At 35.8% G+C, this 16,461-nt stretch overlaps 1 protein-coding gene across 4 annotated transcripts in view; it reads left to right on the top strand.

Moving 5' to 3' along the window:
* LOC118264681 (JNK-interacting protein 3) overlaps nt 1-14,541 on the top strand; it is a 49,240-nt gene extending 34,699 nt beyond the window's left edge. For 3 of the 4 annotated variants that reach the window (XM_035577298.2, XM_035577282.2, XM_035577274.2), the window contains 8 exons: nt 1,317-1,421; nt 1,728-1,878; nt 2,200-2,383; nt 2,655-2,815; nt 2,906-3,066; nt 3,321-3,591; nt 3,757-3,978; nt 8,500-14,541. In XM_035577298.2, the coding sequence (XP_035433191.2) occupies nt 1,317-1,421; nt 1,728-1,878; nt 2,200-2,383; nt 2,655-2,815; nt 2,906-3,066; nt 3,321-3,591; nt 3,757-3,978; nt 8,500-8,621 (1,377 nt within the window). In that variant the 3' untranslated portion in view covers nt 8,622-14,541. Of the gene's footprint in view, nt 1-1,316; nt 1,422-1,727; nt 1,879-2,199; nt 2,384-2,654; nt 2,816-2,905; nt 3,067-3,320; nt 3,592-3,756; nt 3,979-6,230; nt 6,343-8,499 lie in introns of all 4 variants that reach the window. The other variant, XM_035577306.2, reaches the window with a different exon arrangement.
* Nucleotides 14,542-16,461: the final 1,920 nt, after the last annotated feature.

Genomic DNA, 16,461 nt, shown 5'->3' with positions numbered 1-16,461 from the left:
TGATGAGGCTGTCATATCTTTCTTGATAAATATCTCAAAATAAATAGGAATAAAAAAGTAACACTACTACTTGTCTTCTCTTATAAGTTTTATATGATATGTTTGGGTAATATGCATTGTAATGAAAGTTTTGTCTAATGCAGTTTATGCTCTTTTTTACTATATAACATTTTATTAACAGCTCCAGACAATCTACCGCTAGGAGTATAGGCCACATTTATATAAGAAGCGTTTGCGATAACATGAAATATAAAGATTTAATACTTTTAAAAAACTACATCTTCTACATACCCGTAGCATGGAGATTATGGTAAATCTTGTAAGAAGAGGCCTAAAGTCAAACAGTACACTGTCATGACATGCTTTTTTTTTTTTTTTTTTTTTCCAATGACTTTTCTCGAGGGGGGGAAAATCATCCAATGACTTTTCTCGCCTTGGGCGAGGCGAGAGGGAGTGTCAGACTCTTACTGACTGGGGCGTGAGGAGGATTGTTCTCTCACGCGCCCCGCCTCCTCCTTAGCTAGCATGACTGCTTCGCAGAAGGAGGAGACGGCATCCCATTCCCCCTCGCTATGGCTTGTAGAGAATGCAAATCCGCCGTGTTTTGAAAATCCGGATTTTTAAGAACGGATTTTTGGTCCAATCCGGATTATCCGGATTTTACGGATTTTTCATGAAAATAAACAAATCTACTTATGGTAAACCCGCTAGGTAGTCCGCAGCTCCGGATCAGTTATCAGCCCTACTGGGCCATAAAAAATTTAATTACCATCTGTGGTGGTCTGATGGCTCGGCCGTAGGTTTTCTTGAGGCGCGCGCGGAACGCGACGCGCCGCACGCACGGGTCTGGTTCTGTTCGGGCGGTGAGCTACCCTTGCTCGCCGTCCGCAGGCCCGCACTTACGGTGGCCGGAGATCGTCTCGCGATCCCCGACGCCCGGAGTGTCTCTCGCGACGGCTGGGGCGTGAGGAGGATTGTTCTCTCACGCGCCCCGCCTCCTCCTTAGCTAGCATGACTGCTTCGCAGAAGGAGGAGACGGCATCCCATTCCCCCTCGCTCCGCACCATGGCTTGTACCAATGCCGGACGCGAGAGGTCACCGTCGCCGACCACATCCCTGAGGACACGGCGGTGCTCAGCCCATGCAGGGCATTCCACGACCGTATGCTCCACCGTGTCCTCCGGGCGGTCCTCGCAGTGATGACACCCGGGCGTTTCCTCCCGCCCAATCAGAAACAGGAACCTACTGAAACTGTCATGACATGCTGCATTGTTTTTGTTGTTCTGTATTTAACTGTGAACGTTTCATTGTTACAGTACGTGTTCGGTGCCGGCAGGATAGATTCCGTTGACGTACACAAGTCTAATGTCACGGACGAGAACGGCGAGTCAGACACGTTTGTCGTTGGAGCTACTCGCTTAGTAAGTTTGTAATAATAATTATATACCTAAAAGCTTTTAGGAAATGTTATCGAGGTAATCTGATTAAGGTTATTTATCGTCAAAAATGGCGTTTAACTTATAGTCCATACAAAAATATCCCATTATGATTAGTTTAGTTTAACTAAACTAGGACCATCACACAGGAGATACTGTAGTAAGAGAACAAGACAAGAGTGTGCAAATACAACAGAATGTACGCTATTGCCTAACACGTTACAGAGCGGTCGGTCACACAGCTACTGCGCCAATAGTGCAGTAAATATTTATGTATATTATAATTTTCAGGTGAAAGCAGCGATCTTGACCCCTCCCAGTACACCAGTGAATGAGCCCGAAACTGCACCAGAACCTCAGAATCAAGAGACAGCCAAAACTAACGAGGAACCTGAACCTGTACACCCTGACAGTCCGCCACTCAGCTCCACACCCATCAATGGTGAGATATCTCTGTATTTAAGGTCATTGGTGTGCCAGAAACAATTTTCATAAACATATTGTACATAACATTTTCTATTCCAAAAGCACAAATATTAAGTTTTTAGCCAGTTACATGTCTATACTGTATTTAAAATGGAGTTTATTTATGGAAATAGGCCCTCTTTGATTTATAACTTGTATATATCTATTTAACCATGTGATACTTTAGCCTGACCAAGATAACCATTATTACAAATAAAAAAAAGTTAAATGTAGTTTTATTAGTAAAAGTCTGCGTACTCGTAAAATTATCTAAAACATGTATATTTCTTATTCCTAGGAGGTCTTTTGAACTCGCCCGAGCCAGGGGTTGAAGCGTTTGCTCAGCAGCAATCGAAGACGGAGACACAACCGGAGCAGGAACGCAAGATGTCGACGGTGATGGCGACCATGTGGCTAGGCACCAAGAGTGGCAACCTCTATGTACACTCTGCTGTTGGGAACTACAAGAAATGCTTAGCCAGGTAAGAAATTGATCTGAGACCTATAGTGATGGATTATAGATCAGTCTTTGTAATCATTAATTTATGTAGTATCACTACATAATTATTATTGCCCAATATTTTTGAAAAAGCAATTTATTTTACCTATACACTGTGTGTACACATATTAATACTACTATGTCTTATAATAGTGTACTATGTCTCGATAATAAATGCGCAATGATTTGGTAGTTGAGGATTTCTGCTGCCCAAATGTAATATTTTAACTGTAATAACATTTTTCTTATTACAGAGTAAAACTAAATGACGCCATATTATCAATAGTGGCTTGCGCCTCCCGAAGCATTGTAGCGCTCGCTGACGGCACCGTAGCTATATTTTCGAGACACGCGGACGGACAGTGGGACTTCGGACAGTATTGGTTGCTCACCCTGGGTGACCCTAAATGTTCTGGTAAGTTCATTTCAGGTATTTGTATAGTCTGAATAGTTTCTCCTTCTCCTTAGACGAACAAACGTGTCACTCTCAAAATGATGTTTCCAGTTCGCTGTCTAAGCGCCGTGGGCTGCACTGTATGGTGCGGCTACCGTAACAAGGTGCACGTCATAGAGCCTCGCTCACGATTGTTGCTGCATTCGCTGGAAGCTCATCCGCGCCAGGAGAGTCAAGTAAGGCAGATGGCCTGCGATGGCGATGGAGTCTGGGTAAGTCATCACACATAATAGTTTACATCACAAATAACAACTTTTAAACAACGAACTCATTGTTGAGTGATCCTTGAATTTCATCATCACATAGTTCCATCATAGTAAATTAGTAAGTAAAATTTTACTTACATTGTTATGCTTTAAACTTTATTTTCATTGAATACTTTTATTTTGCAAACATTTTAGTGAATATAATAATCATGTTGTGTGTATTTATTACTTGATTGTACTAAAATATTTTGAATTATCAGGTTTCAATCAAAATGGATTCCACCCTGCGTTTGTATCATGCACATACGTACCAACATTTGAAGGATGTTGATATTGAGCCGTACGTGAGCAAAATGCTGGGTACTGGAAAACTTGGCTTCTCCCTAGTCAGGATTACAGCTTTGTTGATTAGTTCAGGGCGGCTCTGGATCGGTACAAGTAACGGAGTTGTAATATCAGTGCCGCTCTCAGAAGGATCTAGTCGAGATTCCATCGGACCACAACCGTCGACTTCACGGTCGCCCGCTCAAAGTAAGTGAAGTAACAAGTGTAAGATGGTTAAGGATCCAGTGTGAAAACGCACAAAACATAATGATCGAATATAAGATATCACTTATTTTACCCTAATCCATAAACAATTATTTTGTGGGTACAATTAGCCTTGTCTTATATTACAGTGTTATATACTTTTTGCAGCTGCCATAGCCGCCTGTCCGACTGGCAATATTCCATGGTGTTCGATGGCCCATGCCCAACTAAGCTTCCATGGACATCGTGACGCCGTTACTTTCTTCGTAGCAGTGCCCGGAGTGGCTGGATCCCCCGCACGCACTCCTGAATCTCCTCGAAGGCATTCGCCGACCATACCACCCATGTTGGTCATATCGGGTGGCGAAGGATATATTGATTTTAGAATAGGTATGTACCATTTTCTTTATATTACGGTTTTATATGTGTTTTAGGTAAGACCCTCTTCATTTCGAAAAATGACAAATTATCACTTACCAAACTATTTTCAGCTTAATTCCATTTGAAGTCAAGTGAACAATAAACAGTACATGTTTACTAATACCTCTTATATCATTTGGTATAAAGTCACGGAATTAAAAAATAGCTAAGTTATTTTAACTCTATTTTCGATAAGACTGCAGTTGTTTTACTGAGGTCGACAGAGATCCGCTTAGCGGGTCTTCCTAGTTTTTTTTGTCATTAATCAGATGTTGCTTTTGTCCAAATCCCTTAATTATACTTTTCTTAGCTATATTCTGTAGAAGTGATATATTAACAAAAAAGATATTGTGCATACCAAATTATGAAAAAACTTGCATTGATATATTAAAAGTTTATAACTTTGGATAGTGATAAATTGTCAATGAAATTTGACAGAACCCCATCTTAGGTACATGTCTATTGTATGTCACATTCAATCTGTAATGTCTATGTCTAGTTAACAATAATCACTGTTCCTAAATAGTTTAAAAAATTAAGAAACCATTCGTAACTTATTGATATAAACGTAAAACATGTAAAACTTTTGTAACAAAACATTTTCTTTTTAATTTTTGTTTTCTAACAAATAGCCAAATCTTGGTCTAACTTGTATTATGTTAAACAAAGTTGTTGACATAAAAAGAAATCCTATACATCAATGAACAGATTGAATGTGATAAAACGAACATCTCATCCGTGATGACAGTTTCTGTTGTTAAATCCTCGTTACTGATACTGGTCAAAATAAAACAATTTTCTTGGACAATTTGTAAAGAAAGTAACTAACCGACAGTGTCACTAATACATTTGTTAATGTTAGTAATAAAATCATTGCGCTGCTATTAAACATTTTATCATTAACCTGCTAATTAACTTGTCATTGTTCAATTAAAATGTTTCATCGTGACGAGCGCTATGTCAATCGTTAGTTTCTTACATAACAGACACATATACAGGTGGCTAGCCGTATTTTCATTACATGCTTCGAATGTAAGTAATAGATAAAATAGTCTATCTTAATTTACAAAACGTAAGCAAAAAGTAATAATAATGTTTAAGATAGTTCGTTGTTTTAAGTTATACGCAATTCAGTCATCAAATATTATCATAATCAACGCCAATAAAGTCATAATGTAGATCTTAATATGCGTATTTCATGATAGTCTTGGGACAAACATTTAATACATTAATTCATCAGGCATACAAATTGATTAAATCGTTTGAATAGTAGTTTCATGGATACTTGTGCATTTTAGAGCGTGCAGTAACTAGCCAAGGCGCAACCAAATTTATTATGAATAACTCAAAAAGCATTGACTCACGTTATCATATATTTACTACCTGAGAATGAAATAAAATTTGATTGAAATGACAACATTTACATTCACAATATAGTCAACACAATTTAAGAGGTCAATCTGACATTTGTCAGTCTATGTACTGCTATAACTTTTTATGAACGTCCTGGAACTTCTGTCAGAGTTGTCAGAGCTGTCAGAGTTGACCTCTTAAATTGTGACGACTATACATTTAAATAACAACAATCAGATTCACATGAACTATCCAACCTTTTTAATTTTTAATACAATTTAAAGTCGACGAAAACGTAATAAAAATGCTGGTTAATCAGCACAATATGTCCATGAAACTCAATCAGTCAATTGTAAGCTAGTTTAAAACAATTTAAACAAGTCAAAACAAGCAATATGCACGTTAGTGTAGACACTCATCCCCATTAGTAAGCTTCGCTTAGTAATAGTAGACTTACTTAGTAATACGCTTGTACGCTTGTAAGCATAGACTTAAGACTAGTTCTATTTGAACGTAGGATTTTTATCATAAGGATTTGTGCTTATTGTTTGATTTGAATTTCAGGTGTTTTCTACTAAAATGCGTTTATTTTTGTTATTTTTCTTATTAAAATTTGTTTCATGTCGCCTTTTTATAGTGATCATTATTAAACTCTCGATCAGTAAAGCATTTGACAGTGGTTTAAAGGATATATTTAGAAGATTATTATATTGATCTTATTCTTAACAGCATACAATAGTTGTGTTACATCGTACCACACGCAATAGAGTACCGTCTCAATTAACGGCTTTAGTAGAAAACGCTGTTTGAATAGGCATAGTACAGTTAATGATTTTAATTTCCCCGGTTTTTTTCTTTTGCCGATATAGAAGAACACGCTGATGACTTGCGCGACACTGCCTCCCACCTCATTGTATGGCAAGTTCTAAGAGAGTCCTGAACGTACCTGAACGTAGCATAATTAATTAATATTTATTACTGGTACGTTGATTTTTAGAATAAAACCGGCATGTTCGCTTGCTGACACATAACACCAAAGCTAACATGAGCATGTAGTTCACGGTAATCATCGACAGTGGGTCTCATTGAGGTTTTGACAGCTATATCACCGTATCGATTCGTATATCTGTTTAGAATTCTCCTCATTTTCAGTTTAGAAGTTTGTAGGAAACGAATACTTATTCACAGCTCATAAATGGTGTAACAAACTGTTTCTGAACAACCTGTATGTAACGTAAGACATCTCTGTCAAGACCTCACATTCATATCATGAGTTCACACATATCCGACTCATCCTAACTTAACATACCACCACTAAACCATCACTAACATTGGTCCTCGGTGTAACACTGTCCATCAGAAGGTGAGCACGATGTTACATAATTGTAGCTAATCAATTATGTCTTAATATATTGCTAACGTGTATATTGCTAATACCAGTATGTATAGACGTGTAAATATTAACAGAGAATATATTATGTTTGTTGTATGTACTGCAGAATAGTTCTACGATACTTAACAACAATTTCGAAACTGTTACATCTCTTCGCTTCAACAAGAAATAGGCACTATGTGTACGCGAATAACTTGGAAATTCTGCACGATTACTGTTGTTTTTAAATTTTGCCATGTTCTAGCTAAAGTTTTGGAGATCAGCAGCAGGAATGCAGTTGTTATAAGAAGTATACAATTAGTTTATTATGCATAATGTGCAGACATTTGATGGCTTTCTCACTTGTTTCTTAGAGTGATTAGAGCACTTCGTAAAATACGTGTTAGAGAGCAATTACTGTTGAAGAGACACATGAGCCGTCTTTTATTGTGAACATTATTTTGTTGTCATTGCAATAGCACCACATACAGGGTGTCCCTGAAGTCAACGTCCAATAGGCACCTGAGGGCCTACTCCGGTTCTCGAATCCGAAGTTTCGTTTAATCTTCGGCGGTAGGTTTTATTGATTTACTAATAGAATCACTTAAAATAACGTTTTATTTTTAATATCTTATTAAAACTTATTTATTTATCTTCATTTCATTCGTTCATTTTTGTTCACGAAAGTTCGCAATAAATAGAATTGTAGTATGCAATCTGCGAAGTTATTTCGTTCGTTCGTTGAATTAGAGTAGGCCCCCAGATGATCGGCAAAAAAATAAATAAATCTAGGTCCTACAGTTTTTAAATTACAGTGATTTATGTGTTATCCCTGTTTATGCCAATTTTTGACTAGTTGTTGCTACAAATATTATTTTTATAACTGTAGTCTTCCTTACATTATCCTGAATAGTGCTTCAGTTATATGGAATCATAAATTCTTAGCCAACTGCTTAAAATTGGAAAACAGTGTCAGTTTTAGACGAACCAAATACTCTGAATAAAATTATCACCTTACTTTAAGTGACTGTACTGAATAAATTATGTATTAAACATTTTTTAAGTAAATTTAAGAAATAATGTGCGATGTAGTATACCACTTTAGAATCCTTACTAAATGCGTCAACTTTGGCGAAATTGGCCACTACCAGCGCCTTACATAATTTATTCAGTACAGTCACTTAAAGTAGTGTGAAAATTTTATTCAGAGTATTTGGTTCGTCTTAAACCGGACACGCGTTTTCGCAATTTAAAGCAGTTGGCTAATTTTGAATTTATGATTCCATATAACTGAAGCACTATTCAGGATAATGTAAGGAAGACTACAGACGAAAAAATAATATTTGTAGCAACAAGAGTCAAAAGACTGGCACAGGCTGTACTTTTTCGTGGATAACACATAAGTCACTGTAATTTAAAAACTGTAGGACCTAGATTTATTTTTTATATTTTTCTAATAACAGTTGGAACCTTGCCGATCTTCTGGTGCCTATTGGACGTCGATTTCAGGGACACCCTGTATATTTTTACTGTGTCATCATTTTTACACATTGACATCGTCGTTTTGTTATTTGGTTATGTGCTCTGTTACCATATTTTATTTTCTTGACGTGTCTCATAATATATGTACACCCGAGGTGGTCAATGGCAAATGCAGGTGCATACTTACATGTAACAAGGGAAATTTGTGATGGATTATATCGATGAGGAAGATTTGTGCTACTATGATGATATTTGTTATAAACCGTGATTTGTTTTATTTGCAGCCGACTCGGAAATGGAAGACAGTGTAGTAGTCGCGGAGGACGGATCTTCAAGTGGTCACAGTTCTTTGGCCGACCGGGCTTCCAAGAGCCATTTGATAGTGTGGCAAGTAGCGACCGCCTAACGCAGGGCCAGCCGTGTGCGACTTGACTCCGATTCGGACTATGTGTATGTGTGTACGTCCACCAAACCAGCGACGCTCATCAACGCGTAAGTTACGTGGATGTAAATAGGACGACGGTTATGGAGATGCATGGAGTAGATATATTATTATTTTGTAAAGTTGAACTATGTTCTGTGCATGAACTGTAGCAGTGATGTACAGTCAGCGACAGATCATAATGGGACATTTAGGGTACTCAAAACACCAAGATAGCGATACACAGTACACACAAAGTTACCATTTATGTAAATAAGTTCACTCAAAGTGTCAAAGTGAGTGAATCTATCTATACTGCACTTTGTGTGTACCACAAGTTTTGGGCGTTTTGGTTGCATCTACATCTTTGAGCGTCCTAAATGTCCCTTTGTATCAGACGCTGGCAGTAGAAGTTATTTAGTTGATGTCGATTTTGATACTACTATATGTTTAGTTACCTTTGTTATTATTTAAGTGAATGTCTTATGTTTTATTTGTAATTATTACATCAAGTTATTATGTATACTATGATAAGTCACAAAACCATACTAAAGAATAATTTTAACGGTTCAACATGGAACCTGTAGTATAGGTAATGACTAATATGTAATAGCTTTATGTGAAAGTTTTATCGGTTAGGTCTATATTCACCAATGTGTTGTACCCAGTATTGAGTTCACTTACATGCTTTTACATCTCCAAACCGTCGAGCAAACGGATCAGCGAAGTGTCGATCGATCAGTATTTTCAGTAATGTTTTATATCTTAGGAGTTCGGTTGCAATCGCAATTAGGAATTGATTTATGTGTTGGTCCTTCGTATCCATTTTTATCCTATTTGACATTATTTATTAATATAGGATATGCGTGTATCTGGAATTGATAATATCAGGATTATTCTAACATTCGTTATATCTCATCTTAGAATAGTTAATCAATATAAACTTTATCATGATATGATGTGTCTCTTAAAGTCTTCTAAGAAATTAGTTCCCATTCATGTACCTAAGTTCATACATATCCTGCATTAATGAGAAATGTGTAACTGTGTTGATCATGTCTCACTACACACGTCATCACACGTCTGCAATCGATGTCTCACACGGCATTATACTATTTGTCATACACTACTACATTGTATCATTCATATAGTTACTATGTGTGCTTAATATTTAGCTATATTTCTTGGCGCTATAGTCCTTAATATTGCTCACGTCTAGAGTCGTTTGGCCGAGGGAGACATATTTTCTTTACATCATGTCCACCTCGGTACAAGCTTAATCTCATTAAAATTATGTACAAGATGTAACCACCAAATAATACGTTTTAGTAGTGTTAGTTAGATTAAAAGAATATATTGAACATTTTTATAATATAGATACGCAATAGTAATTAACTTCTCAAGGAATGTGACCATTTGGGCTGTGGTTGTCATCGGCATCACAAGTTTAGATCTTTAATTTATTATTAGAATTTTATTTTGTTTATATAAAGATTAGTCCGATTATTTAGACGGAAAAATGGCGGTTGCATGTAACTCGGGAGTGTTGAAAATTGGCAATTATGCACATTAATTTTGTAAACATTCTATTCAACCTCCATTTTTTCGACCAAATTATTAGGCTATGTAAAGAAATGAAATTATTATTTTAGAACTGTTGCGGTGTACATGCGTTTATTGACTATTCTGTGTATTTGTACTGTTTTACCTGGATTATTTACGACTTACAGAAATGAGACTTGTAATGAATTTACCAGAATTTTTACTGCCGTAAAACTTCCAGGTAACTTTTTGTACCAAATACTGAACCATAGTCGTCCCAAAATAAGAGGTCAACTCTGACAATTGTCAATCTATGTTTTGCTATAACTTAATATAAACATCCGCTTTAATAAATGAAAAATTGTAAAAAATATATTTATTAAGTTATTAAATAAAAAAATACAGCAAACGCTGGTCGCAGGTGGAATTATTCAGATGAAAGAATTGTGGGTAATAGTTTGGATATTTGAAAAATCATCTTTGTCTTGATGTCATTGATTGGTCAATGTGTATTTAAACTTTTTAAGTATGTAAAATTAAAATAAATATAATTGTACGTAAAGGTGGGCTTAATGCCAATGATCTAAGCATACTTACGCTATTTCGAAAGTTCTTGAGATATAGCTATATTTCCTGATTTGGTGATTTTAAACTCTTGTATTTTAACTTGATATAAAGTAGAGATCGCCAAACGATATTTACTTCTCACTTCATGGCCGCTGTCAGAGTTGTCCTCTTTTTTATTAAGACTCTAAATTAGGCTTATGTAATATAATTTATTGAAATTGATACTTAATGAATTCCAACGCAAGTACACCGTTGACAAGGTAAGTTGTGAAGTTTTATTTGACAGAATCATAACATTTGCTAATTAATTTATTTTTTTGCTGGTGTTATTTTTTTATTAAACGACTAATGGTGCATAAATAGATTAGGTATATATTGTTTTATTGTATTCACAGTCGCGTGAATGTAGCCTTTATCAATATTTGACACTTTGATGACATTTATATTCTTTACTGATGAAATATATTTTTAAGGCAAGCGTTACATGAAGAGCGGTTCAGCCATGGGTTAAGGTTTCGAACTTTTCATAAATAGCTTTCTGGTTTCGAACTCGTATTCAAAAAGAGTTCTTACCTAGAGTATGTTCGAATCCTAAACCCATATTTACATAACGGAATTAGTGGCTTGAATTTAGTACTATAAAATTAATTTGACCAGTAACATTACATGTACCAGTTTTACAATGCATGCATTACTTTTGTGTCACTGTGGTAGTAGGCGGAGGAAGTCATTAGATGACTTAAAAAAAAAGTTTCGTTAACTCGCATAGTTTTTGTAAAATTAATTTCATTATGTGAATCCGGGTTAGCCTCCAGATTCTGAAAGTTTTATCAAGTCAATTTACAATTAACATAATTATGCTAGTATCTATTCTTTCATTAATACTACTGAAGTAAAATACCAAACGTCAGTACACAGCTTTCTTTTATGATATTAAGTATATGAAAGCAATAAGTCATTCTACTTTATCACCATAGTACCTGGCATTTGTGTTAGTTGTAAATCATTTCATAAGCCTTTGAGTAGCTGTGATCTAGAACCTGAAGCGCATTTCGTGTAACGTTAGCTTCCTTCTAACTTATAATCACATTTAAAATGACAGTTATTTTTGTATATACTTTGGCACATTTTCCCCTCGATGTGTACTCTTATTATATTGGAAAATATTATTATTATAGAGGTTTAATTAGTGCTATATGAAATCATAAAATAAATATATTAAGTTATTAAACAAAAGATTACAGCAAACGCTGGTTGAGGGTGGAATTATTCAGATGAAAACAGCTTATTAGCGTATATTTGCGTAGTTTCATTTAACAAGATAGTCATGATGATCAATATATTCTGTTGCGTGCTATTATTGGTAGAATTTGCCGTTTGGATCAGTGCAATACACTATATTATAGTTTAGCATCACTTTCACGTTTGTGTATTTTAGTTTGTAGCTCACTTGTAGGCCATGTTTACTATTTAGACCTGTACCCTTAGTACGAGTTTTTTTTTACGTTTAACGAAATCGAAAAGAAACCGCGTTCTGCACTCTGATTGTTTGGTTTATTCGCACCGGCCTCAGACCAATCAGACCTGAACGCGCTATTGTTTAGTTCTCATTGAACGTAAAGCAAACTCGTACTAACGATATTGAATGTCTGCTTTTGCACATTCTTAACACACACTAATTTATCATAAGTACAACTTTCAACTCAACTCAACATGTTCTACTTTACACGTTTTGTATGTATTTTAATGTGGCAAATATTGCAATATTTTATTTAGGTATTTATTAATATTACTCTTATCTACACTATGATAGTCAGTAGCAGATCAACAAGTAATCCGTAGACATTGGTATTATATTCCGAATTTTAAAATTTAAATATAAATCCATATTACCAGTAGCACTAAGTTCTTTTGTGCCTATAATGACGTTCAGTAAGATAGATAAAACACAGAAGGTAGTCTTTGAGGTACGAGACAGTTACGGGTCACTTACAATGACGAGTGAAATCGTATCGTATCGTACCTTAAATCCCATCTTAAATGTAGAAGAATACAAATTTTATCGATAATACATATTCCAATAGTAGCGTTCACATTTAAAATTCTACATTACACACAGAGAAAATATTTGAAAATCAATTCTAGTGGTAATTTTAGTGTAGATAAAGTTAACAGTGCGATAAATATTATCAAAAAAGTACGCGTTTTGTTTCCATTGGCCAGTTTTAATCCTGAACCATCGTTGACTGTAAGTGCTAGTCAAAATATCGACATAGTGATGTAAATTTAGATAGGCTTACATTGTTTTGCTAACGTAGCTGTAATTGAGGTTAACAATCACGCAGTACTCGCTGTTTGCCGCGTAGACACTCCATTGCGGCTTGTCTGCTCCGCTCATGCGCGGTAAAATTGCATCGGTACGATTGTGATAATATTATGAAATGACCTGTCCGATGTAGGGTACACGATCATCGTGTCTGATTTCTTCGCATCATTCGTTTGTTCCGTACTGTGCGGCAGACTTGAGAGAGTCTTGTCGAAATAATTGGTTGGGCACGTCCCACTAGTTAGGCTGTGGTTAGCTTTGACTTCGTCCAGAAAAGAATCTATTTTCTAAAATGTTCACGATGTGCTAAAGAAAGTTGAAAGGCCTCAGCAGCTAGCCTGGCATATACAACTTAGAGGCTGTAGCCAACTCGCACTAAGTTGCTATGCTTGATTGTTCGTCATCCGGCAGAAATGTGCGACTTTCACTTTGTACTCGATGTTTATTGCTGATACATAACGTGGGTGACGACTGCCTTTTTAACCTTAGTTAGGGAAGCTAGACTCCGGTGATTCGATAGTACGAGTGTGTTTAGAAATGTCGAACGTCTATCCATCTTTTAAGTTTTGCAATGACCACGGCTGTGTGGTATTAAGGTGGTCTCTTGTAGCGGTCATAGATGCAAAAGTTACCGCGTGTGCATGGAACTTAACGTATAATATGACTGAAAAATCACAATCTAGACATCTGATATTTATATTGATCAATTGATTGATATTTATTTGTATTTTGTACTTATTTTGTTATTAATTTTTCTTTTCATTTGGACACTGTACTTGTAAACATATGAACTCTCAGACACTACACATGTTTGTATCAACATAGAAGTTCTTGCTATATGAGCATTGAGATGAAAACATGTTGTATTCATACTTGTAGTATGGGAATTGAAATAAATGTATCGGAGTAATGAAAGTGCTCTCCTATCGATATTTAGGTTTACACAGGAACTTCTACGTTCATATGATCACTTGCAAGTCGTTTATTGGCTAATGTAGTTAAATTATGTGTTTAAATAATAATTCATACGGGCAAAGAGACGAGATAAATGTATCAATGTCACTAGTACGCATTACTATATGTCTTGTAATGCGACTTATCACCTTGGCCCTCAAATATATAAAAATAACATTGGAAGGCGATGCGTTAGAGCTGTATTTACAATTTAGCTCGTCTCATTTGCTTGGTGACATGCTGTCTCAATGAAATTTGTCTAAATCAATTTGCCTTACACAGAGTACCATTTTTACCAAATTAGCAATAATATAAATAACTTTAAAAATTTACCTGAAATTATATTTTATTTTTCTAAATTAATTTATGTATTTTTATAATGTTTTTTCGGAGGAAAGACATCAATTATGACACAAATATTTTAGTCATATTAAACGTAAAAATGTCATGTAATAATACTATATTAATAACTGATACTTTTTCTGTTTTAATTGCAATTAAAGATGCTGGAAATTATCCCCATTGTTTTATTTTATTAGAAGCCGTTTAGTAATTGGAAAATATCCCAGTAGTGTTTCTTTAGTGCCACCTATTTATGAATGTTTGACACTTTCAGAGATTATGTGAAATCAACAAGTGAAAATATTCACCCATTATCAAAATTTTAATCTTTATTTAGTAAAATTGCGGATCCAGTTACAAATATAGTGTGTGGTGAGTGTGTCTAGTGCAGTCTTTAAGTGGTGTGTGTGTGTGTTACTGCATGAGCTGCGGGGCGATATATGCGGTGCCAGCGGTCGCTGCATCCGTCAGGATTGGCTGCCGACTGAATTAAGGTAAGTACGTAGTTGTCTTGACTTTACTTGTCTACTTAATAAAAAAAATGGCATATTGTGCGACTGAAAGCTATCGTTTTGGGTCGAATTGGGCCAATTGTACACCATACCGTGAACTTACTTTTGTTTTTTTTTTATACCTTGTGTTTTGGTGTCGACACAATCAATAGGTATTCTTCAATAATCTCCTATTAAATGTTATCCCACCACAAACTCCTTTTTGCTTTTAAACTCAAATAAATATCTGTTCATGGTTCCAATTATTGCAATTGTAGTTATAGTGGACAAGTAAGGTTTGTTCTGTATGTACAGCTAAGCGCATTTATTATAAAAATACTATAATTATACTTCAATTTTCTGACTTTTTATAAGTTTTTAAACTGACATGGTCACTAACACTATTATTAGAACTTATGACGGGATATTTACCATGTTTATGGTAAATTTCCCGTCATAAGTTCTGACTTTTTATTAGTAGACTGATAGCAGCTAGGTATCTTCTAATGCAAGCGTGCAATCGTGTTGATTAATGCTCAAACCTTCTCCATGCGAAGAGAGGCTTTGGTCAGCACTGGCCCTTAATATTATGTTGTTAATGTGATTCTCAACTAAACGTAATCGCTTGGTACTAATAATACCTATAATGCCAAATGGACTAAAAGCCTCTTTAAAAGTCTTAGGGTAGAGCCACCAAAGAAAGCGCATTTTATAAATATTTATTTATTAAAAAAATAACTTAAAAAATACACTTTGTACTTATTATTCATTTTAAGCTTTGGTCATTGAAGAATACAATTTTAAACTTTAAGGTAACCGGTCTCAAATAATTTTAAATAGAAACATAATACTCGTCTCGTGCGCACTCTTAGGGTGCTCGGTTGCAAAGAGTACGCAGTGACAACCCTTCATACAAGCAAAGAGTACGCAAGAGAGCGAAGTTAAGACATCAACCCTGACAATTATCACAAGTGAAGGCCCCAAATCCCATGTACTCTGTGCATTCATCATGCCACCAATCAGTACATCGGCCAAATTGGATCCAATCTTCTGGCGGCCCGGAGCTGCGGACTACCTAGCGGGTTTACCGGGGCTCCGGCTCGAAAAGCAGGAGAAGGAACGGGGTGGTTTTTAGTCAGTAAGAGTCTGACACTCCCTCTCGCCTCGCCCAAGGCGGAAGAAGTCATTGGATGATTTTTCCCCCTAAAAAGAAATCTGTTCTTATAATTTCTCACTTTTAATTTTTCTGCAGCTCTGCCAAGCTGTTTTCTAAGTCGGGTCCAAATACGCTCTTGAATCTTCCGAGAGACTTTTGGAAACGGAGTCGGCTTTTAGTCTATTTTTTTTATGTTGCTTCCGGAATATTGAATGATTCCGTAACAGACCTGTTGCTTTGACCTCTTGCTATTTTTTCTTTTATTTCTTTTAAGATTTCCTCAGTAAAAACTAATTTTCTTTTATATTTTCCCATCTTGTTCGTCCTGTAAAATAAAAAACTCTAAACTCAATCATGCTGTTTATTTTAGCTTCATACAAGCTAAGAGTACAAATGTCTAGTAAAATAACAGTCGATGGATGCAAATTAATCACAACCCTTACAAAT

Source organism: Spodoptera frugiperda, chromosome 25 (assembly GCF_023101765.2).
Source record: "Spodoptera frugiperda isolate SF20-4 chromosome 25, AGI-APGP_CSIRO_Sfru_2.0, whole genome shotgun sequence".
Classification (NCBI taxonomy): domain Eukaryota; kingdom Metazoa; phylum Arthropoda; class Insecta; order Lepidoptera; family Noctuidae; genus Spodoptera; species Spodoptera frugiperda.
The sequence above is the reverse complement of the archived record's forward strand: the minus strand, read 5'-3'. Positions and strand labels throughout refer to the sequence as shown.